At 39.7% G+C, this 25,192-nt stretch overlaps 1 protein-coding gene across 2 annotated transcripts in view; it reads right to left on the bottom strand.

Moving 5' to 3' along the window:
• The window catches only part of CPEB4 (cytoplasmic polyadenylation element binding protein 4), a 43,081-nt gene that overhangs the window by 4,570 nt on the left and 13,319 nt on the right, over window positions 1-25,192 (bottom strand). Inside the window, exons 3-8 of one of the 2 annotated variants that reach the window (XM_027682979.1) lie at window positions 8,957-8,980; window positions 6,977-7,150; window positions 4,570-4,659; window positions 3,963-4,081; window positions 2,989-3,103; window positions 2,617-2,798 (exon numbers count right to left, since the gene is read on the bottom strand). In XM_027682979.1, coding sequence (XP_027538780.1) covers window positions 2,617-2,798; window positions 2,989-3,103; window positions 3,963-4,081; window positions 4,570-4,659; window positions 6,977-7,150; window positions 8,957-8,980 — 704 coding nt within the window. The remainder of the gene's footprint in view (window positions 1-2,616; window positions 2,799-2,988; window positions 3,104-3,962; window positions 4,082-4,569; window positions 4,660-6,976; window positions 7,151-8,956; window positions 8,981-25,192) is intronic. The other variant, XM_027682980.1, reaches the window with a different exon arrangement.

Raw genomic sequence — 25,192 nt, 5'->3', positions numbered from 1 at the left:
GATCACGGCTGTTGAACACCCAAAACTCCAGTCACTTGAGAACAGTTCTGCTCCCAATCCCTGATCCTTAAAAAAACCCAGAAACCAATGCTGACCATCAGCATCACACATGCTGTCATTGATTTATAGAAAGGCCCAATCAACCTATTGCTGATACACACACTGCCATCAAACCTCTGGAAAATCCTGAGGGGTTATTTTTAAACACGGTGATGCCCAATTAAGATCCTCCCCATTCAGGCAGGAATGGAAACTCTTTATACAACACTATAACTGCAGATTAAATATGCATGTGGTCTGCAAATTTCAATGTTGGAATTCCCAACATTAAAAAAAGTCATTTATTATCTAAATAAATAGCTCATGTCTGTATTTTTTTTCCATGACTTAGTCCTCTCAGCAAAGGAAATCCACCTGATCTTGTTGGGATACAATGAGAAGCTTAACAGGGAACTGATTCCCGCCTACGCTGTTGGCATTAAGGGCCAGGTGATGGGCTGTAATTCAGTGCAACAGAAACAAATATAGGTACAACTTCCTACCCTAGAAGTGTATGTGACCCTTCTCTGAAGCCCATTTAATTAGATGTATTCACAAACATTTTCAAACATCCAGACTTCAACTGGTATCTCTACTGTTATCTCTGCATCTGCCCCCGGGGTGCTCCTCTCTGCACCTCACAAGCCTCTGAAATACCTCAGTCAAATAAGGACATTCACAAGTTCTTGTGTTTTAAAACTTACCCAATTTTATCACAGTCCAGACTGCAGTAGTTTGATGTCATTTGTGCTTACAGGAAATATAAGCTACTTAGAGACAGCACAGCAGCCTTTTTAATGACCTCAGTTTTTCTCCTCTTCCAGTGCTCAAGTTGCATTTCCCAAAACCCCTTTGTGCCAGCTCAGAAGAAGGAATTTGTAGAAGAGCAGAACCAGACAAATATTCTCCATCCCCTAGTCTGCTATGCAGTGTGAGGCTGGGAATGTATTGAGGAGTGTTGGCTTCTCAAAGTGCTAAAAGGACGAAGATGCTACACAGGCCTCGTTCACGTGGTGATTCTGCTCTGTTACCTCTGCTCAGCCACCTTCAGAGGCCAAACCACAGCACAGGTGACCTCAGCACATTTATTCAGAGTGTGATAGGAGCTGCAACTGCTCCCTGAGCTGGTTACAGAGAGATTTCCCAGCTCCAGAGAAAAAGCTGCATCGGGTCCACTTAGGGTGGCAGCACTTGGCAGCAGTGCAGGCCACTGAACACTTCATTTGCATTATCTCTGTGAGGGCACACCCTTTAGCAGCACCTCCTTGCCTAATTTTACAGGAAATCCCTTATTGTTACTAATTTTGTTTTTATTTTTACAGAAGAATATTATTAGAAAATTCTTAATAAATAGTACCTTATTAATAAAAAGCTGCATTGCCACTGTTGTACTTTTACCTTCCTCATGCACCCAATCCCTCCTACAATGAATCCTCTGAGCACCTATCTCCACACATTTATTCCGAACCACACAAAAAAATGAGGAAATAAGGAGAGTGGGAGGAGAGAAGGAAGGGGAAATGGATTGCAAAATCTTTGCTAGAGTTCACAAGTACTTACTTAAATTTGTAGTCCCACCAGCTTCAATGGACCTATTCACCCAAGTGTCTGCTTATGCAAGCACAAGTTGCACAAGGGCGGCCCAAATTATTTGTTCAAAGCTGTTCAGAACTTATTTCAGAGCCAAGATTAGAACAATGACATTCCAATTCACAGGCCCTCAGTCAAATTGTTGTTACAATTCTTCTACCCAAGCTTTATAGCCAAAGCAGGAGTGAAATGATAATGAGCTAATCAGCCAAGTTTGGAGGGTTTCCGCTGTATTAACTATAAAATTAAGATCAGTAGTGACAGTCATGTAGGAAAAATCCAGGGACAAAGGATGAATTAGGCAGAATAGGAGATGTGAGCATCTGAGTTTCTCAAAATTGTGGTTTGAAGATCACTGTAACTGGCATGTACATTTTATAGAGATGAAGAGGGCAGAAGCAAACTGCAGATCCATTTGGCATATTCCTCTAATTTAAAAAAAAAGGAATAAAATAATAAAGGAATAAAATAACTAAACACAGCCTTTACACAAGCTGTGGGGGATGACTGTGAGGCTGCAATGCACACAAACAAGTTTAAAGGGCATTACCATGATGGTCTTGGATATGCAGCATACACTGTGTAACTCTGGGGTGGTTCTGCCCTTCTCCCAAGAGATGCAGAGCAGGAGTAAGAACTGCTCCATCTTTGGCAGATACCTCACTCCCTGCATTACACAAACACTACAAATACTTGCAGTGGGAGCATATGATGAGTGCAATATTCTTATAAAAGGGCAAGGCAGCTGACACGCTTCCCACTGTGCTCAGCAATTCGAGAAAGTCTGTTTCACAGTTGCCTCCCACGTTCCAGAACCAGCAGCTCTGTACCACTCCTTCATCTTTATTCCGTGTTGTATCTAAGTGGCACAATCCAGCCCTAAATATGCAATTAATCTGATCTAACATTCACAGCCTCCGCAATGACACGTGTTTACAAGGAAGAGCATTTCTAGAGGAAGCGCGGAACGAGGAGAGCAGCCCTTACCCGTTTATCAATCTCTCCGTGCTGCAGCTGAACAAAGCGAGCGCTGATAGCAGCAATGTAACTCTGTTGATTAGAAAATGCAACCCGCCCAGCTCCTTTGGGGTACTTCAGCTCGGGGTCTGTGTCGATTCCAGCATAGCACACCCCTCCATACAGCCGGTCCATGATCATCGCCAGCTCCACTAAACCACAAAGCAAAAACAAACGGCGCTGTAGAATTGGCAGGTTTTTTTTCTAAAAGCATCAAATCGATCAGTCCAGTTGTGTTCACATCCCCCACTTAATATTCCCTTGCTGAAATACTCGTTTCCCCCACTGCTCCCCAAATGAGGCTGCACATCCAACATGCCCAGTGGAACACGCAGTGTGTACCTGCTCGTAAAGGCCGAGGAACACCACCAACAAAAATGGTTTTTCTTGGGTCAAGAGGCTGTGAACCATCCATAACAAAATCACTATCACTAAGGTTCCAAGGCCGGATCTGAACCTATGGACAAAAAGCCTTTTTTTTTAACCATTCACAATTCAAAGTATCTCAGCAATATAAACTAAAACAGTGTCCTACAAAGAAGAAAACTTCTTAAACAGCCGTACTTTGTAAACTCGGTTTCTACTTGTTCAGCAATCATTTCTCAAAATGAGTGGTAATAAGCTCTCTTAAGACAACCATTTGACTGTACTAAATTTCAACACTTCCTTGTTACCCAAATTTCTGGGAAAAAAAGCTCACCCTCTACTTACACATTTACTTAATCATGACCGAACTGCTCTGTACAACTCCCCCCTGGTGCTCACAGATCTACCCTGCTCATATTGTCCCAGCCAAATGTGAGCACTAGACCAGCCTTATCTCAATGCAACAGGCTTCAGAGTTGCCTGTTTATTTACTATGCTGCTTTATATTTGTCTACAGCTGGCCAAATTTGAAGCACAGGAATACAGCAGAATTCTCTCCAAACTCTTAACAGGCTTGCATCAGCCCCCAAGCCATTTGTACTAATAATTATACTTCAATGCCATGCTGTGCTTTTTAGGATTTGTCTCTGTCAAAACATGTTACCTACAACACTCAAAGACATTATGAATTCTACATTTTCATCAATAACAAGCATAAAATACCTGTCTGGAAATACATCTTTTTCTAACAAAAGTATGCATCGTAACTAGACTAAAAAATTTCATGTCTAGTTCAAAAATAAGTAAGTTGGTCTCTTCTCTTTGAAAACTTAATTTGACACCTTAAAAATTTTAAACACTAATATTCTGAAGACAGAAAAGATGCATCTGAAGAGACCAGTTTTTGGTTATCACCCAGGAATTGTGCAGGCCCTGACAATTCCACCTACCGGTTTGTCTTTGATAGTGGGGCTGGAAACACAGAGATAGAGCTTTCCATCTTCTTCAATACATGCATCAATCAGTGCCTGCACAGAGCTTTCATCTTGGAACAGCAAAAATGCATATCCTACCAAAGGGAAAACAGGCACATAACTGGTTTTGCCTATTTGCCTATAGGATAATAATTTAACCCAGAATTATGCTTGACAAAATGTCATCACACTGTCACACAGTAAGGGACGAGCTTCAAGGTGCTCTCACACATTTACAGCCCTCAGGTTGATCATATAAGAGACAAAATCCCAGCTTCTGTGGAAGCCATTTAGTCCCTTTAAAGAACTATTTAGGGTTAGGTTAAAAATGAAGAACAACAGGGAGAAAAAGCAAAATGGAATAAAATAAAAACAGGAAGCTAAGGAAGAGTTCTTTTAGTGAATAATAATTGCAAAGCCACACTCTAAACTTCACCAGTTTATAACAATCCCAAGGACTGATTGCTTGGATTTTTTTCCCCTAAACATTGTGTCATTGTAAAAACAGTCTTGTCTAAAATGGAGTCTTATAAAGAAAAATTATTCTGAAATGGTCATACGTTGTTGGTTTTCAGTTATTTACCTTTAGGAGGAAAATAAGATTTGCTCTCTGCCTTGTGTGGCCAGTCTACAATCAAAGGTCCAAAGCGACGAAAGCTAGCAGTGATCTCATCTGTAACAGGAGAGAGGAAAAGGCATGAATTTAAATCAAAATAAATTGAATTTAAGACATCTGAAGAACACTGATTTCAGATAGCTTCATCCTATAAACAAACATTCTGTGACCCTCAAGGTTCAGCTGCTCAAAGCAATGATCAGTAGCTGATGAGGAATCTTTATAACAAGAGAACACTCATTATGAAACAAGACAGACCAAAGATCAAGCTTTTCTTTCTATTTTTAATAACAAATAAAAGTTCATAACCCACTAATTCACAGGAATGGAGTCCCTGCATCTCTACAGTTATAACAATCCAGCTTCAACTATTCTCCCACAGAGTTTAGAGGCAATTTGCTGACTTGCTAGTAAGCAATCAGCTCTGCCAATATAATTGTGGAGGACTGGAAACAAATAAAGGGCCTATCCCAAGACCCAGCCATGCCTGTTCCCATCACATGCCAGTGCCATATGTGCACACACCATCTGAGCTTGGCCTCAAACTAAAGCAGAGTGAACCTGGAGGACAGTTAGGGAATTTTATAGGTGAAATGGCAAGAACATGTTACTGGATCAAGGGGTAATTCTTGTATCCATTTCAATTCTGCCCTTGACCTCAAATTTCTGGTAGAAATTTGCATATGCTAGTTCCACAGAAGCCTTCTACTTGGGATTTTGTTCTTGAATTTGAGTAATTATTCCCTTTTCCTTCTCCACAGACACAGCTGAACCAGCACCAGTTAAAGTTCTCTGGACATAAATTTTTCATTCAAAAACTGAAACAAAAGGAATAAACTTCACATTGCTGAAGCATCACCTAAGCTGGCAACTGCTCAGCTCTACTCTGCTTCTGTACCAGCTTTCTGTACCAGCACTGTGGGGGTTCCTAATACACAATTTAGTGGATTTTCACCATCATATGCAGTTAGGAAGCTGAAAAGGTGTTGCCAATTATGTCTTTTTCAGTTTGGTTACACGATTTGATGACATTGCTAATGAAATAGAGACTGACAAGCTTCTCAGGAACACCTCCAGCAATGTTGTGTGTCAGGGTTACACACTGATGAAGATAGAAACCAAGAAGAACAATACTTGCACTACGTATCTATTCTTAAAATAAATCTCAGTTCAGAGCAGCACTTAACCCAAATTTAGTGTTAAAGCATATACATGAAATGCATTCTAGAAACAGGATCAGAAAAACCTTAAAAATTCAACTGTGGTGCAGATTTTAAACTGGATACTCCTTATTCTAATTCGCACTTGTGCAGTTAACAGGATGAGCCCTGACAGAAGCAACTTGGAAATTCAAGCCACTCTCCTCGTACAGGAATATCCTGTTCTTCAATATTTGGGATCCAGAGACCAAAATATTGACATGCTCCTCTGCTTTTAAACCCACAAAGGTGACAAAGCTAAGAAACAAAACCCAAACAACAACAACAAAGAAAGAGAGATGACAAGGTCATTTTTCCTCTTGTAAACACCATGTTATATTTGACCTTTTAATAATAAAGTAGCTCTAATGTTTGACGTGAAATTCAGGTTGCCATGTCACAGCAGTGCACACTGCCATACATTATGAGCTCTCTGACATAATTAAACAATTCTGTGATTAAAAAAACTTCTCAGATTTATTCCTGCATTTCTTTTAACCACTATCCCAGCACACTCATACATACAGAACACAGAGCTCTGGTCAAACAAAGCTTTACGACATGTGTGCATGACTTTCTTTATTTTATCTTTTTTTATAACAACTGCAATGTTCTGCCACCTGTGTCTGTCTGATGGACCCACCACAAATTCCTGGTGCCTCATGGGATGCCTCTGCACAGATTCACTCCTGTCTGGGTTCTCCCCATGCACATGTTTGAAGCTACCACAGGACACAAGCACTGCTGGAAACAACCTCAACAACCAAACACAGAGTTAGGACTTACTGTCCCATACAAATTTTATAGAACCCTGAGCAATACTTTTCCTACTACTGACTTTGGGGGCCTGTAAAATAATTGCAATGGATTTCTGAGTTTCAAGAGGTGATATTTGCTTGTTTATTTTTGCACTTTTATACTTTTCATACTGCTGAAGTCAGGTAAATGTGTGGTAATGTGATTTTCTTCTTCAATGGCAGAAACACGCTACAGTCTAAACTGACCTGAATTATCTCACATTTGGGACGGAATGCAAGTGGTAAATGCAAAGATCCATTTCCGTATCAAAGAGTTTGGAAAACAATAATTCCTGACCTAGCAGACAAAAGGTTTCACACTCCAGTTTTCCCATTAAAGCAGAAGCAGCTTTTCTGGGTGAGATTTTTTGGGTGTACCTTCATCAATATCCGGTGGCAGTCCCCCGACAAAGACTTTACGGGAATATCGCTCCACACGCTCTCCGTTCTGGTGGGAGAAGCAGTGAGGTGATCCCAAACCACTGTGCAGAGTCTGATCCCCACGTCCATCATCCAAGAAGCCGTCTTCCATTGGAAACAGTGAAGACTGACCTGAAGAGGGGGTTAAAAAAAAAAACAGGGAAAAAAAAAACATACTAACAGAACAAAGCACACACTGTTTAAATAATTGGAAAAAATGCACCAGTTGCTGCATCAGCAGAACTGTGAGCAATCCGCCCTCTGAACGAGCAGTTATGTTCTCAATTTCATATAACCCTTTTAGTTTTCAATATCATTCAGCAGCTCAAATGCATTATTTTCTACCTCCTTCATAACTGCACTGCTGCTAAGACAGACTTGAAACAAACTGGTATTTCTAACAGATGCTCAAGTTCACCATTTTCTATATTTCATGTTTCCAATTAGGCAAGTCAAGCCATATATCACATTTTCCAGTGAACAGCTTCTTACAGTGAGTCGATACAATTTCATGGTGCAAATGGGAAAACAAGAATTCTACCAGCTAAATACATCACACATTTAAATTAACTGATATCAAAGCCACCCACTTGTAAATAACAAGAAAACAGAAAGACCCACTGTCATTTACTGCAAAGACTGAAAACTGTCCCCCCTACAAGTTTACTTTGATGTTATGACAGAATTCCATTAATGGAATAATTCTAAGAGAAAATGTTGTAAGCTTCCCCTCACAGTCCAGCTTCCCTCTATGATAATCCTTTATCACAGATTTCCTAATAATATTTATTACTTTCAAATAATATCCTTTTATTATAAATGCAACTGTATGACATCATAAATAGAGCACCTGCTGTTCTCTTCCATGAATTCCCTCTTTAGTTACAGTATTCAGGAGCTACACAACAAACTGAGTAGACTTCTACTCATTTAAGGAGCATTTTAGGAATAAATATATATAGGGAAAGTAAGCAATGAGGTGTGCTACAAGTTTTAGGATACATTTCCTTTTGCCTATGATGGGATATACTATGTCTGCTTTTTCAGGATTCATCACAATCTACCACAGAAATGTACTGGTGAGGTTAATTTATGCTGCTCTTGCTTCCTTCCTTTGAAAGAAATTGATTTTAAAAAAGAAAACATCTTGAGAACAGAAAATTTGACCAATATCCAGACATTTGCCATGCAAAAAATCAAACAGCTAACAATGTGAAAGAAAAAAAATATAATAAAATCCACTGTCCATAGAATTTACATGAATAAAAAATGGAAGGCTTGATCAGGTTGCTTTATTTGCAATTTCAATAACATTTTATACACCTTTAATTAAAATAAAAGTCAAGTATAATCAGGCCTATTTCTGTAGCTGGGCAAACCTGCTTCCTGCTCTGAGAAAAATACTGTAATATTGACTTAAACACTGCTTTTCCCTAATGAACTGCTGCACATGTCATTTGTTTCATGTCTTAAGACCTCAGTCCTGCAGGTACTGCTGGGAGGGAGCAACTCCCCAAACCTAACCAGCCTTTTCAGGTTCATCAGCTGCTGTTGGGTAACTCAACACTCACGTTTGCAGGATCTGGTTATTGAGCCCAGCAGGCCAGGACAAACATTCACCATAGACTATGTTCCATCAGCACCCAAAATAAACTTCTCCAGTATTGGCATTCATAACATACACACAAACAGCAACACAGCCCCCCGGGGTAACAAATCATACAGGTGATGTCCACTGTGAGAACTGTGACCATTTCAGCCTCAAGTACTCCCTAATTCAGTTAAAATGTTGATTTATGGCATGCAGACTATGTAAACTTATGTGAAACTGCTCCTTTATCATCTTAAATTTTGGACTTTGCCCTCTAGTAACAACTTAAGGTTATTTCTCCCATGAGACATTGTCAACATTAGAAAATTAAATAGGAATATTGTTACCTCGCCTTCTCCCATATGTCCTTGCTGCATGTTAAATGAGAAAGAAAACAGCCTTTCAATCATTGTTATAAGGACCAAAAGACCTTGTTTTATCTCCTTTATACTGACTCAGTGATTCTCAAGCCTTTTCATATCCAGGTCATTTAAAATGGTGTTCACAAGCTGATCCCCCCACCCCCCATGACTTCCTCACACCATCTCTGTTACGTACTGATAAAACACATTGACAGGAGACTGACAAAGTGGATATGGATAATGAAAGAGACTTTTTGAAAACAATTTTAGTCCTCAATTTGCACATTAATTTTTATTTATTTCTTTATTTTAATCTATGTCTAGGTGTGTGCCTATAAGCAAATGGATCTTTTCTCATGCACCAAGTTCTCTGCCTTGTCAGGTTGCAGAATATTCTAACACTGATCTTCATCTGAGCTGGAGGAAAAGCCCTGACAGAAAGAAAGGGAAAGACTATTGGGTTACTTTCTGTTTTGAAATTAGGTTGATGTAAAAGCTTTGCACAACCCACAAAATCCTTGGTTAAGTTATTACTGGCAAATAACCAGCTGAAATACTGACAAGTCAAAGGAGAAAATGTCTGGGCCACTAAAATTGTCTTCCAGACCCTCTGCAGTCTGTGTACAACAGTATAGATTATCTCATACTAACTCAATACACTTTGCTGGAATAATTCAAGTTACCCACTGGTTCCTACTTTTCATGTTTCAGAACAAATCAATTCTACCACTAAAAACCACAACATTTTCTGTGCTGGCTTCCAGGACCCATTGTCAGAGCATGGCCAAACTTTCTAATCAAACTTGCACATTCTTTCTCTTTTAATCTCATTAAAATCTGTTTCTGAAAGCAGGCCAACTGTTTTCAAAACTTGGATTCTCCTGGCAAGTACTATGAGAAACTCTGAGCACATCATGTGTTTTATTTTGCTTCCCCATTCAAAACTGAGGCCGACAATTTAAGCATTTAAATATTTGTAAACCACAACAATACAGGAGTTGTTTCCTCTTTCAAAATAAAAACTATATCAGTCCAATTCACTTCATGATTATTTAACATCTGTAAGATCATTTCACTCCTCTGATCTTTTGCAGGTAGAGGCACTTACAACACCAAGAACACAAAATGATGAAGCCTCGGTTTTTGGACCGGAGCATATTCTTGAGGCACAGGTTTTAGGGGAGAATCTTAAAGGCTGAGGGCCTTTACAAGTATAACTTTTCCATGGTAATTTTGAATTATACAAATCCAGGATGCTGATATAGTCCTCAAAGCAGAAATTTACAGCTCTTTCACAGAAAGCAATCCTAATCTTACTGCATCCCTGACAAAACTCAGCAGCCTTTGCATGTTTTAGAGAACATCAAGCACTTTCAAAAACCAGCTCTGCCTATAAAGCCATAAAAATCCTGCTTGTGGTTTCTAAATTACTAACAAAACCACACAGCCTCCTTCACTCAGTACACCCACTCCTGGCAGCAGAGATGGAGCACAGACCCGATTCCCGCTGCGGATCTGTGACCACAATTCAGGTCAGAGGACTCCTCACACCTTCATCACCTGTGGCACTCAAGGCAAGAGGATTTTTCTGCTCTACCAGAACCAAAAACAACAAAAAAAGGTTCAGCCACCAACTAGGACATATTTCCAGTGCCAAATACTACTGAAGAGGTTTTGAGAACCAAATACTAAGATTTTTTTTTTCTTCTTCTACCTAATTTGCTTCTTATTTTCTGCATTTGCTTCATCTAACCCGCAAAATACCAACATCTGACAGTTCAAAACATTTCTCAGGAGCCACAGTTTATAAACTACCCCAGTAGAGCACAGATACAAACTTTCTCTGCTCACTGAATGCAGAGTTCATCACACGCCATTAATTTCACACAATGTGAAACTTTGTGAAATACAAACAGCATTGAAGTGAAGGAATGTTCTTTTGGCAAGCCAGGAAAGCAGCTGAGTTACCCTTTCTGTCCCTGGCTTTCATAATTTCATATTAAGAGAAATCTTTGCTACAGGAATACCCCAGCTCAGCTGCTACACAAATGAAGCCTTAAAATGCTACCAACCATGGAAAAAGATTTAATTCCGGATACACAACACTTGTCCATCCCCTAAATGAGACAACTACAAAGTTGGTTTGGGTCCCTCAGATCTGTTTTTCCCTTTCCCATTTCTTCAGTGTTTCAAATAATTGCATAAAGGGCCTAGGACAGATTTACTTATCTCACAAGATGTTTCAGCAACAATTATGTTACAAAACCTAAAAAACACAAAGTGTTTGTGTAACTAATTCATCTGCTCATTAATAACAATTACTTTGTCCCCTCAGCCCTCCCTGCAACACTCCTTTCTATGTCAGAAATAAAGCCATACAGAAAGTCAATGATCTTTTGCAAAAATCTGCTGCTTTTACTGTCTGTCATTTTAAGGAATATCATGAATAAGAAACCCACTCAAATTTTTGTGTCTTCTCCTCATTTGAGCCCATTTCCCTCTCTCCTTTCTTTTCAAAAAGTCATGTATTTTATGTCTAACATACCTCCAATTAAATATGCTGAGTTTTCTTCCCTCTACAGGAAGCACTGAAAAGACTGTCAGGATGTTGTGTATAATCCCACATCCCAAAGACGTTCTGCTGAAAAGCATGAAAAATATCTGCAGGAATCCTAAATCACATCCTGAACCCCAAACTTCCTACAAGCTTGGCCTGCACAAAGTGTGTCCAGGTTGAGCACCTGGTTCTTGCTGCCTTCCCACCTGCAGAGTGATTTCAGGTGTATTTTATATCTATACCACCATCAGCTGATGGTTAATTATCACATAAATAGAGAAAAGTGTAAGAATCCAGATTTTTTTTTTTAAAGGGGTATAATAAGGTTTTCTTTATACTGAAACCTTTCTGTATTATTAATGGTAGCTGGTCATAGGTGACCAGTTGCTTATATTGAAAAGCAAGTATGACCAAAACCAAATATGGCTTCAAGCTTTCACTCAAACTGTACATACACTGAGAGGCATTTTCTGCCCCTAAGCAGAAGCAGGGAAGGTGACTTGTTGCTAGGCTATTTTCTGTTTTAGTTAGGACTTAAATTTTACAGAAACAGAAGTATCAAAGTTCCACAGGATAATTTCTGAAAGTGAGCTAGATATCTGTTGAATCTATTAGAGAAAACATTTACACTTGCCTTAGTTTTACTTTTAAGTTATAGAAAAATAACTGAAATACAACCTGGTTTAGCCATTATAACACCAAAGCCTTATTTGTACATTTTTTTACACTGAACTATATTTTGCAATTATAGCAAGATTTACAATGCTGTGCACAAGGCCATTAAAACATGAACTATAATATTTTACTACCTTTTTCCCCACTACTCCCTGAGGGCAGGTAGGGTTGACTGTAACTCAAGAGAGAGATTTTATCATCATTTCATGTTTCACAATGCCTTTCAGATGTTATGCATGGATCACATGTTTCTACCACAGGTAAGAGCACATTTCACAAGAGGTTCTATAAGGTCACCTCCAGCCCAATTTCACATCTCTATAAACATCTCCTTAACCAAACCAAGAGCAGAAAAAGAAAAATTCTAAAGAACATCTATTTTTAACATACCTCTGGTTAAATTATCTCTATATGAGGGCGCAATTTAGAGACCCAAACAGGTATTTTGCAGAGAGGTATATATAGTTTCTTAAATTAGAACATAAAAATTTTATCTACCTATATATTATATACAAAAGTATTTCCTTCTATTTAATAGAGGCTTACAACTTGAGTCTTAGATGACATTTTCAACATGGAAGCAGATGACTGACTGTAGTGACAGGACAAGGGAGAATGGCCTCAAACTGACACAGAGTAGGCTTAGAGTAGATATTGGGAAGAAATTCTTTCCTGTGAGGGTGGTGAGGCCCTGGCACAGGCTGCCCAGAGAAGCTGTGGCTGCCCCATCCCTGGAAGTGTTCAAGGCCAGGTTGGACAGGGCTTGGAGCAACCTGGTTTGATGGAAGGTGTCCCTGCCCATGGCAGGGGGTGGAATGAGATGATCTTTAAGGTCCCTTCCAACACAAACCATTGTGGGATTCAAAGGCAGTCAAAAAAGGTACTCTTTTTTATGCATTCTTTGATTTTAGTTCTAAAATAGTATGGACAAAAGAATTAGGCTCCAGTTCTATGACTGTTAACATGAGCCATGTGCCTGTGTGCAAAAACATTGCCCAGTTCAAGCCCTTAATCTCATTCCAGTCAAATTCTCCCAAGCACATGATATGCTGACTGTAGAACAACAGCCAATGCATGGTAGAGAGTGGCACCGACCCAGGATACCTGATCCAGCAGAAATTCTGTCAATACAGAATAAATGGAACAAAATTTTTAACAAATCTACACTGACAGTGAACTTATTCCATGTCAGACCTTTGCATCTTACACTCACAGCCATCTTTGACACTCTCAAATGAGATTCCTGTTTTAAAAACTGATGTGCTGGTTTAAAGGTAAAACAGTAGGGGAAATGAACTCAACTCCAAAGAGAGATTATAAGTCAGAATAACAATTTAATAAAATAATACAATAAGTACGATTATACAGACCAACAATTGGTTTTAACCCAAAAAACCCACATGTATAACCCAGCACCCTGGGGCATGAACAGAGTGGTGTTCTTTGGGCCCCCCAGTCCAAAGTAAAAGGAGAGGGGAAAACCTGTTGGTGAGAGGTCCGTTGCAGTCTGGTTGAGAGTGGTGGTTGCAGTTTGGTTGAGAGCAGTGATCTACAGTTTTCCTCTGGATCCCACTAGTGGTTCCAAAAGTTCCAAGACTCCAAGATTATATATTCTCCAGTTCAGGCAGCAATGCCCAGGACTTTCCTCAGGTCGGGGAGTTTCACAAAGTGTGTGAGGAACAGGGAGGCACCCTCTTATCTCGCAGGCCTCTTAACACCTAGTTTATAGCCTGAGGGGTCAGGGTTGCTCTGGGCAGAGGGTTTAAATAGTCTATTGAAAACAGTTTCTGGGAAATGGCATGGAAGGCTATAGAATACACAGTTTTGGGTTACACCCATCCAGTGATGAACTGGTCCCAGCTGTCCTAACTAGGACAACTGTTTTCCAAAGTAAGCCACTAAAAGGGAATATAAGAGATTCTCTTTTTTTGGTAGATTTCAAACACTACCAAACTTCAAAGAATGAAAAACATTCCAATAGTACTTTCTTAATCTTAAACAACCTTAAGAAAATTAAGCACCTCTATATATACATCTGAAGAATGTGTATTTGTCACACTTTTAGCAATGTCAAAGCCAGCATTAAACCAGCAACGTAGCCTAAATCTGGCTGCAGAGTGAAATCAAGGATTAGCACCTTTGGAAGTACTGATTTTGCAAAATTAGGCAGCAGAGATGCCAAAACCTGTATTTCTCCTCCTAATATATTTTTAAAGAAATACAATTTAAAAAGAAATTTTTGAAAGCATGTTATAAGAAATATAGCTCTAGCTTATGTCCAAAATGTCCAAACAAATGCTGAAAAACAAGAATACTATTGTAGATGCAAATATTATGCTTTATTTCAAGTAAAGCCAGATGCCTTAAGACAAGTATTTACCATTCCTTCTGTCGAGAACAGTAACAAAATGAATTTTGTGTTATTCCATAGCATTCAAGTACAGGTCTGACTAGAATCTTTAATTTTAAATTCCAGGTCACTGTCACAAAACAACTGACAGACTAAAAGCAAACAGGTTTCTTTTCTTCAAAAACCCTGAAGGGAATCTACCTACACAATCATTTGGTAAGTAACACTGTTTTACCTGTGATTATGTTGAATTAATTGGGTTCACACGGTAAAAAGGTAGAATCTGAGTGAATGGCACAAAGCAGATTCTCAGCATAATAACTGCTAACAGTGAGTGTTGACAACTTTATACATCAAATAACTGGGGGATGGAGGAGGAGAGAAGCTGAGAAATACTCAAAGTGAAAACTACAGTTCCCAAGCCTTGTGCAATGAGCTTCAAATTCTTGGGACTTTAATCTGCCTAAAGCAAAACTGCCTCACTGAAGAGATGGTGCAGTTACAGTCAGAAAAAAATCATCTTTGGGGGGAAAAAAACCACACTAAAGGCGCTCATTCTTTACAGGCTGCCCAGAGAGGGTGTGGAGTCCACCCCTTTGGATTAATTACAAACCCCCCTGGACTCATTCCTGTGTCACCTGCTCCTGGTGACCCTCCCTTGGCAGGGTGTTGGACTGGATGATCTCCAGAGGTCCCTTCCAACCCTGACAATTCCAATGGGATTCCTGGATTCGCAAGCACTGCCCATCCCAGCTGCAGTGGCAGGCAGGGACAAGAAGCCACAACCTGCTTCCAACTCGGCCACTCCAGCCCAGCCCAGCTGCAAATCCACCTTTGTCAGGAGCTCAAATGAACTTGATTGGGCAACTGAGACAAAAAATCCTAGACATGATTCCAGCATGTAATTACAGAACCAAAGAATCACTGAGGTTGGAAAAGACTTTCAAGATCTTCAAGTCCAACCTGTGACCAATCACCACCTTGTCAGCTAGACCAGAGCACTGAGTGCCAAGTCCAGTCATTCCTTGAGCACCTCCAGGGTGCTCCACAATTCAAGCCTAAGTCTGAAGGGGAAATGGGAAAAAAAAAAGATTAACTATGAAATTCAGTCTGTGTGAGGGCTTTAAAACCCACCACCACTATTATTGCTTTGCTGCTGATGCTCTCAGGTCTGTCAGACTAACACAGGGCCACGTGGGCTGAACCTCAAGACATGATTTTTCTACATTTCAACAACCACTTAACTACTCCTGTAAGGTGACAAACCAAATACAGTCTCCTTCATCTCAAAAATACAAAAGCTTCAAAGCCAACTTTGAAGTTTTCTTTGCTATCAAACAGTAGAATATAAAGAAATCCTCTCCTAAACCAACCTGCTATAAATCCTAAACAATTCCTAAACATAATTACAGCTTTGTCTACAAGGTATTAGTATTTTTTCCCTAATTCCAATTATGTTACAGTGGGATACTGCAAATCAATTTAAGTGAAACCCTTAAATATCATATGTATTTGAACATTCTCTTCTCCAGGAACCCCCACAGGGTGTGAGATAAGAAACCACAAGCAGAAGAACAAATCATGTAGCACAACCCTCAGCTGGAGACTGGATGTTCGTTGGAATTATACTGTATTTCAGGAAAGCAGGCACCCTACTGCTGGTGGCACTGAGCTTTATTTTATATTCATGTATGACTGCTGGAGAATAGACAAGAAGTTATAAAAACATCCAATCTTTTGCCTCAAATACATCTTCCAATTTATGATATGGAATAACTGGCAGCATTTATCTTTTGAACACTTAAAGTGTTACTACATTCACTTTAAAATTTAAAAATGAAGGCAGAATTTGCAACTGGGAGAAGGAAAAGCATTACACAAATCAGCTTCTCAGCCACAAAACTACTTCAAAGGTGGTAACTTCAGTAAATTCCAAACCACATATTAATGATGGACTTTCTGACAGAAGGAAAGGGAAGAATGTGATGACATATGCTAAAAAATGTATTTTTTAAGTAACAAAACAATTTATCACACCTATTATAGAATTTATTGAACAACTTATGAAAACATATGGAAAAGGTGCAAAAACTTCCCACATCTCCTATTCATAGTCATAGTTCATATCACTGTGTTCCTGGACTCTTCATACGTAGCATTTCACCCCCAGAGCTGCTGGTATCTGCCTACACCATCCCACCAATTCCTACACCAGGAATTGTGCCTGTGCTTTACTGAATCACCTGCATGTGACTTGCAAGAGCTGGATTTACACCACAAGATTTAAACCTGGGGTTCCTGAAGTACAATAATAGGTTCAACGCAATTTATTTTTGTCTGTGGAAGGAATGATCACAAGACAGCCTGGAATGCAACATGAGGGCTTTGTTCCTTTTTTAACCATCCTCTTACTTCACTCCCAAAAAATAAGGGAACAGTAACACAAGTAAGTCAACATCAGCCTATGAGGAAAGGCTGAGAGAATTGAGATTGTTCAGCCCGGAGACAAGAAGGCTTTGGGAGGGCCTAATTGTGGCCTTCCAGTACCGGAAGGGAATTTACAGGAAAGATGCCAAGAGACTATTTAAAAGGGCCTGGGGTGACAGGACAAGGAAGAATGGCTTCAAACTGAAGTGAGGGTGGTGAGGCCCTGGCACAGGTTGCCCAGAGAAGCTGTGGCTGCCCCATCCCTGGAAGTGTCCAAGGCCAGGTTGGATGGGGCTTGGAGCAACCTGATCTAGTGGAAGGTGTCCCTGCCCATGGCAGGGGTTTGGAACTGGATGGTCTTTAAAGTCCCTTCCAACCCAAACCATTGTGGGATTCTACAATCAAGCACTGTCCAGTCTCTGCAGCACAACATTTCCCCATTTTTCATTTTTACAGTAAATAGCTTAGGTAAGACACTAATTTTTCCAGTTACATAGGTGAAAAAAAATGTACTATACACTTCCCCACATCAAATCCAAATGGGATGATAAACAGAAAACTATACTTTAAAAGAATCACCATTTCTTCTGCCTCGATTAAAAAAAATGGTGCACAGGACCAGGCACCAACAGTATTTATGTAAGTATCCCCACATTCCATCCACAAAATTTATCCTTTCCTCATACCCACCCAATCTGACTGCTGAGCTGGGATTCTTGCTAATGGGATTTCTAAGTAAAGCTGAAATATCACTCCCTGCACTTCACTTGACATGTGCATACCTAGAGACAGCCCATCACTACCCCACTCACCTGAAAGCCCAATTACCAACATTATCGTGGAAAAAACCTGGCATCACAGCTGACCAATCTGCATTCCAACACACAGTGCATTAAACCAAGTACAAATCTACTGTGAGATGTATTTTCAAATTTGCCTTAGCAATAGTTCTTATCATTCTACCTAATGCTGAATTCAAATAAGTAGATCCTGAATACACAAATTCTCTATGCCTCGCAATTCCTTCTAAACACATCTAAAACTGATGCAAAAATCAAATTTCAGGGTGCTGCATAGTCACTTCTGGGTATATGCAATAACTGCCCACTACTAAAAAAGTGTTTCTATTGTAACTTTCTTAGGAGCAAATTTTTCCCCTTTACACTCACACCTCAGCACTCTTTATTTTTCCACAAAACTCAGCACCATTCTCATTATATCCATTTCTTCCTTATCTTCAGTTTTAAGAAAAGCACATCAGGCTTTTCTTTCTGCTTCTTTCATGCCATTTACAGCCTCATAAACATGACAGTAGAGAGCATGCAAAATGGGGCTAACAAAAGACTCAAATGATTCAACATCAAGGCAAAATGTGAACAAAGTGAGCAAAAAGAAAAAAGACAGGTAGTTTGAGGAGTTTGGGAAGGGAGGCAGGGGAGGTCTATGTCTTTTAAAACAAAGAACAGACACTACTCATGAAATACAGCTCCAAATTAAAGGCTGCTTTGAAGATGATCCAGAATGGTCAAGGATTATCAAAGCAAGAATTCAGAAAAGACAGAAAAACCCCAAAACCCACTCAGTGGACAATGATATTAAACAAGGCAGAAGATTAAACACACATCTAAAAAAAGGGACGGAATTAATTTCACAAAGACACAAATTTAAAAAAGAAAGAAAGCAAAAAAACCTTAGAAAGGTTTTAATCAGATTAGCAAGGCTGCTGTCATGGCATTCAGAACGATTTTGTTGGCTGTACCACTCTTGAAGATCAAATCACTGAGTTAGACATGAAAATATTCAGGAGTATTTCAGTGTTTTGCTGTGTTTTAAAGATCCCTAAATGCCACATCATTTACAACACATACATTTTTAGGAAATATCTTGTCTAAGGAGTACAAAACGCATTTAATTTTCCACACGGCCTCTGGTGATGGGACAGCACGTCAGGTCTGCTCCAATGAAGTTCACAGGAATCCTAACACTGATTCCCAAATTGGTTCAAGATCAGAAAGCCCTGGGATATTGTACTGCTCTGTGGTGGCAGGGGAAGGAATTTCCTGGCCTCCAAGCGTGGTTGCATTAATACCCTTTAGTTTATTGCTCAATGGCTCAGTTTTGGACAGAGCAAAGATCAAGGTATTGCTCTTCCATTAATACCCCACCTCAAAATCCTGCAGTGGTGAAGGAAAAACATCGAGTTGTTTGATTGTTACTTGATATCTGCATTATTAAGACCCACATTTCTATAATAATCAGCATTTCTCAGGTATTATCAGAAAGTTTAAACTACTCAGGTAGCCCCAGCATAGGTAACCAACAGTATCTGTTTCCTTACCTTGTTTTCTTTCAGTACTATATTTAACACTATATATATTTAACATAAGTCAAACCCCAGTTCTGAATGCAGTTCCAAAGGCACATAAATGTCAGCATTTTGAAAAATTCCTCAAACTCTGAACCTACAAACTACTTCCCACACACTTAAAATTAAGAATATCAGTAAATCCTGGTGAAGTAATTTAACGTCAACAGCAATTCACCTCTTCCAGCTGTTTTCCACCACTGAAAACAAATACTAAACTGCTACATTTCAGTACATAATTGGCTTGTGCTACTATTTACTAAATTATTCCAGACGATTGAAAAAATATTTTAATATACCTTAAATGTCACTTCCCTATCCTGGGATTTTTTTAATTTGCATTGTTATATGGGAATTTGCAGGAAATAGTAAAACTAACAACAAAAATTTAACTACTGCTTTATTTTTCAATATGCATCCCTGTACACAGATACAAAGCATTTAAATTATTTATTGGCAATTATTGGGAATGCACAATGTTTTCTGAAATAGTGTAAATGGGTCTTGGCTTTTTCCTGACACCTGTAACAGAAAATTAAGGTGAAAAGTCAAGGAATAAATATGGCATTCAGTGTTCTGGTCTAGTTGACAAGGTGATGATCAATCAAAGTTTGGACTCAATCTTGGAGGTCTTTTCCAATCTAAATGACTGTATTATTCTATGAAAAAATTCTCAAAAGTATTAACCTAAATTACACTCTACCTTTGCCTCAGGGCAACCTGTATCTCAGTCCACATGTTTTCCAAAGAACCAGCAAATTCTCATTTCATTTATATCCACTTAAAATTCCAGACTGCTAAAAAATTTAAGACTTTTTTTTTAATTGACCCCATTTTCTTATGGCATACAGCACCACAAATCCAGCCCATCACTGGATAACTTAGCAGTCAGTCTAGTTCCAAGGCTTTCCCTGCCAGAAATACCCTGTGTAGCTCCACATTCCTTCTCTGGCTACACACAAACCCCACACCCAGAGCTCGCACTGCCGGTGGGGGGTTGTAGGTAAGGAATCAGAAGCCTGAATTATGGAATGGGGGAGTGCCTGGGGTTGAGAGGGGCCTCTGGAGATCATCCAGTCCAACCCCCCCACTAAGGCAGGGTCACCCAGAGCAGATGACACAGGAACACATCCAGATGGGTTTGGGATGTGTCCAGAGAGGGAGAACAACCTCCCTGAGCAGCTGTTCCAGTGCTCTGCCACCCTCCATGCAAAAAAGTTCTTCCTTATTTGAGGCAGAGCTTCTTGTGTTTATGGCTATTGCTCCTTGTCCTTGAAAAAGTCTGGCACCGTCCTCTCGACACCCGTCCTGCAGGTATTTGTATGCATTGATGAGATCCCCCCTCAGTCTCCTCCAGACCAACCAGGCCCAGCTCCTGCTGTCTCTCCTCATCAGAGAGATGCTCCAGACCCCTCATCCTCTTTGTGGCCTCCACTGGACACTCTCCACTAATGGCAAAGTCTCTCCATTGCAGTTTAACACCAGATCAAGAGGAGTACGCCAGCTCCAGGAAGCACAACACTCCTGGTGACCTTTCCATCCCAGCTCAGGGATAGCAGGTTCCAAACAAGTCCTGTCAGCTCCACCGGTCCCAAAACCAGCCGAGGTCCCTGAGCACTGCAGGTGAGCTGGGAATTGGGAGGGACCGGCTGGGAAACGTGTGCCCTGGCAGGAAGAGCTGGTGTGTGTGTGTGAATTTTCCAAATTCTGCATCTCTTCCAAAGAATTTAGTTCAAGCCACAAACCCACATATCCATTTAAATGAGAAAGCTGGGAGTTTACGAGGTAATAGCTAATGAGTGTAAAATCATACATTATGTATGGCTTGTGTCCATTACTTCTAGGTCAGGGTAGAATCCAATCTATGAATCTGATCTCAGTGTTTATTAATAGAAGATTTTAGTTTCTTCCTGTTGCCCAGGTGATTTTGTTTTCTTACAAGACTGTTGGCTGTTTCTAAACAAAAACTCTGATAAACCCCAAATAATGGAAAGGCAGGGATAACTCAAACACTTCAATTGCCACGAGAGGAACTGGGAGGGGAAAAACATAAAAGATTAAAAAATTAAAATATTGAGTACTGCCCCAAAATTTTGAATATTAGCTATGTTTGGAAAAAAGTGTGCCCTTGCTTGTCAATATTCTAGAATATAGAATAGTAGAAATTATAATACATCTACTCTAATCCACCTGATAACAGCGGTGGCAATAGGAATGGGAGCTGCTGATTTCAAATCAAACACACACCGACTGCGTTTCCCCCATCCCGGCTCCCTCAGCATGGGTTGCAGTTTAGTGCTATTAGACCCAGTTCAGCAATATTTTGAGATAGTAGAACAATTGGTTTTCCTCTTAATTAATATGCACTCAAATCTGCAAATCCCATTAGCCTTTCCTGGCATAGGAGGTAAAATTCAGGAAGATCCTGAGCAGGAAACATTCACACAGTAATTCATGACAGCTTCCAAAGACAATTAGGGCAAACCTGAACTGTCTGCAGCCTGGTGCAGCAGAAGGGAAAGTTTTTGTGCATTTTATTTGAGGCTGGATATATTAAAAAGTTGCAAATGAAGAACCCTTATCTAAGACTGACCTTCTTGGTCAGAACAACCACTGATGCTGCTCCCCAAAGTCTGAGGTACGACCACCACAGCAGCCTATGAAAAACCTCAAAATCTATTAAATTACATTTTAAAGTAGGTCAGATTTTGTCCTGTGCATATATAAAGGACCACTTCCCTAAAGAGAATGTTATTTGGCCCTTGGCAAAAATTGGGACTGATTCTCATCAGATTCTCATTAATTTTCAGGATAATATAAAAAACCAAATGGCCTGTTCTTCTCAAATAATATGAACATGCTGCATAATCCATATGACTAGAAAAGAATCAACTAGTTCAGATTCTTAAACACTATTCAGAAAATGCTCTCAAAACTATTTGGATTCCTGTCATCCAAGAACACTTTATAAGGTTTACGTACTTTCTTCGATTTTGACATAGTTTTTCAGATCCATATTAAGGGGCTGATGATTGCTTTAAAAATACAGCTCAGACTATACACTCGCTTGGAGAAATCCTGAATGGTTCTCATCATTCTGGCTTTCCAGCTCTAAAATTTAGAGCTGGAACAAAAGCTAAAAAAAATAAAAAATGCTGTTTGACCCTCTCTCTCAGTGTCTGTGTGTATAACTCTGACCTTAGTCTGCTTGTAAAACCTTTCCTTTTGTGCACAAGTATGTTTAGTTTTTAAGACTCTGTCACACTCTCAGCACTCATGCAGACACTGAGCTGTTCACACCCACATTTTTACAGGAGTGCTTTGCAGTGCTAGAAGCAGATGGACTGGCCTGCTGCTTTAATCCATTCCACCTTGCATCATTTCCAACCTTATATTCTCAACTGAAATATAGGATATTTCAGTCATAAAGCAGCCTGCGGTCATAAAGTATTTAAAGACATTTCAGTGTCACTTAACAAGGAAATATTTAGTCAATCTACTACTATTACAGTAATGCTCAAATTGCCATCTGGAAGACCCAGATTCAAAAATCAGTCTCTGGATTCCAGGCTCAGCTCACGAAGGCCGAATACATTGTAAAGAAGATGCAATTAGTCTCCGGGGAAAGGCTTCTGCAGGCTGACGTTGGCTGTGCAGCACTCAGCACACTCACTCGGGTGGATAAAAATAACATATTGAAATGGCAGCTGCTCAGCAAAGGAAGAGGATTTGAGCAGGGATAAAAATATACCTTAAAAGAGGGGGGAAAAAATGGTAAAATGCCTATCCAAAGCATTAAAAGGTAATAGTGAATGTAGTGAATCACTGATACTTAAGGTTCACCTTTTAACCTCACACAGGAAATGCTATTTATTTCATAAAACAAGACAACCTAAGAACATAATTATTACTGTCCTAAACAAATCCAAAGCTAGCACAGCTTAATCACCTCAGCCATAAGGAACACACCGTGAATGGATTTTGTTACATTTTGAAGAATTCCTATTTATGATTTTATTTCAGAACCCACAGCCTGCTGCTCTGAACATATCATTGAAAGATAGAAATTATTTCCAAGAGACAGCGGGTTCCAAACTGTGACTGATGTCTATGATCATGTCCATACTCTAACTTGTTTTGAAGCCACATTTTAACGTAGTACCTCTTTCTCTTGAAGTCCATTACAGCATGAAGGGAGTGCTGTTAGTGCTGCACACTAAACTCATCTCGAGCCAGTATTAAAGCCTCTCACAGACTCACAAGATAGCAGTGAGACCTATTAGATCATCTAAATTATTTCCATGCCATTCTGAGATCGCTCTCTCCAGTATGTTTTATTAGTGTCTTGCCCAGGCTATTTTTAAAGTCTCAAACCCAGAAGCTTTTCCTTTCTGAGAGTATCCAACTTTAGTTCAAAGCACTGCATGCACTGATTAACCCATTTAAAATGCAAACCGAAAAACTCCTTATGGCTCTGCTTATTTAAAATGCAGGTGTTTGAAATGGCAAGCAAGATTTAGCTGACAACCATCATTTGTCCTATTTTAAGATTTCTAGATCCAAGGTCTAAATAAAGATGGGGCAAGAAAAGTGAAAACAGGAGAGACAGGATCTGTGTTAAGACAAAATCATACAGATGGAAAATAAACACAAAAGGCTTGTGATCACGAGCCCCACTTCAGGCTTGATGTGGAATGTTTTGTACCAGCAAGTCACGATTTTTTTCCAGCTGTATCAGTTGGTTTAACTAAAGGTATTTCCTCTCCTTACAAACCCCACCCTGCTTAGGGATGATCTCTGCAGCATTACCACGGCACAGCGGATGCTGGTTTGAATAAAGATCCATTCCTAAATATATTACAGGAACTAAGTCACTGTGTGCTGTGCCAGAGCAGCAGCAGTCAAATTCAGTGTACTGCACATTTCACTATAAGCAAACTTCATGTTCTTGCCAAGGAGACTCTTGAAAACGAGGCTTCACAACGAAGTATTTCATGTAGGATCACTTAAATTTCTCATCTCTGTTTTGAGGCTTTTTTCTATATAGTTATATAACTATTAACCTTGAAACAGAGTAATTTGCAAGAAAACTAAGAAAAAATTCCCAGAACAGGACCTAATTGATATCACTGTGTTTCAATCAGTCTGAGACAACACACACAAAACTTTGGCCAAGCCACAGATGACTCTGCAGAGGGGATTAACAACCAAGCTAAAGCAGGAATTAACGAGTATCAGAACTATTTGTATTCTTTGCTGACATACTTATTCCATCATTCTCAAAACATGTTAAGCACTCAAAAAAAATTTCCAATGCAAAGAATCCTTTCAAAGCACTTAAACGAAAAATCATACTGCTTACAGAACTCCCCTTGCTTAGTTGCTGAATATAAACACACGTGGAGCTGACTTTGTTAAATTCAAATTTAAAGGGAAATTTTATTTGTTCTATGGCCAGGTCACCTTGGGCCAGATTTCAGCAGCTGTAACCTGGTTTGGGATGGCCTGGCAGTTGAATAGAAGGTCTTGGGGCGAATCCCAGGAGCTGCAGTCAAGGAAGGGCACCTGATTGATGGTTCTCTATACAATGCTGGAGGCATAGGATGCTGCCAAGACAGCATATAAACCAAATGAAAGCTATTAATACGTGTCACTTATAAAATCCTGGTCCCCACTACGTAAGGAGGGAATGTATTTTGGGGTTTTAATTCATTTGGCATTCCTTTTATCTACAGCAGGCTCCCCTTGTCATTTCAATAGGAAAGAGTATTTCGTGGTGCTTCTCATCACTCTGAATGGCTGCACAGCACTGGGGATGGGAAACTCAAGCTGCGTTTCCAGACCACA

The sequence above is a fragment of the Neopelma chrysocephalum genome, unplaced genomic scaffold (assembly GCF_003984885.1).
Source record: "Neopelma chrysocephalum unplaced genomic scaffold, ASM398488v2 Primary Assembly neopelma1_63, whole genome shotgun sequence".
Taxonomy (NCBI): domain Eukaryota; kingdom Metazoa; phylum Chordata; class Aves; order Passeriformes; family Pipridae; genus Neopelma; species Neopelma chrysocephalum.
This window is presented reverse-complemented; position numbering and strand designations above follow the sequence as displayed.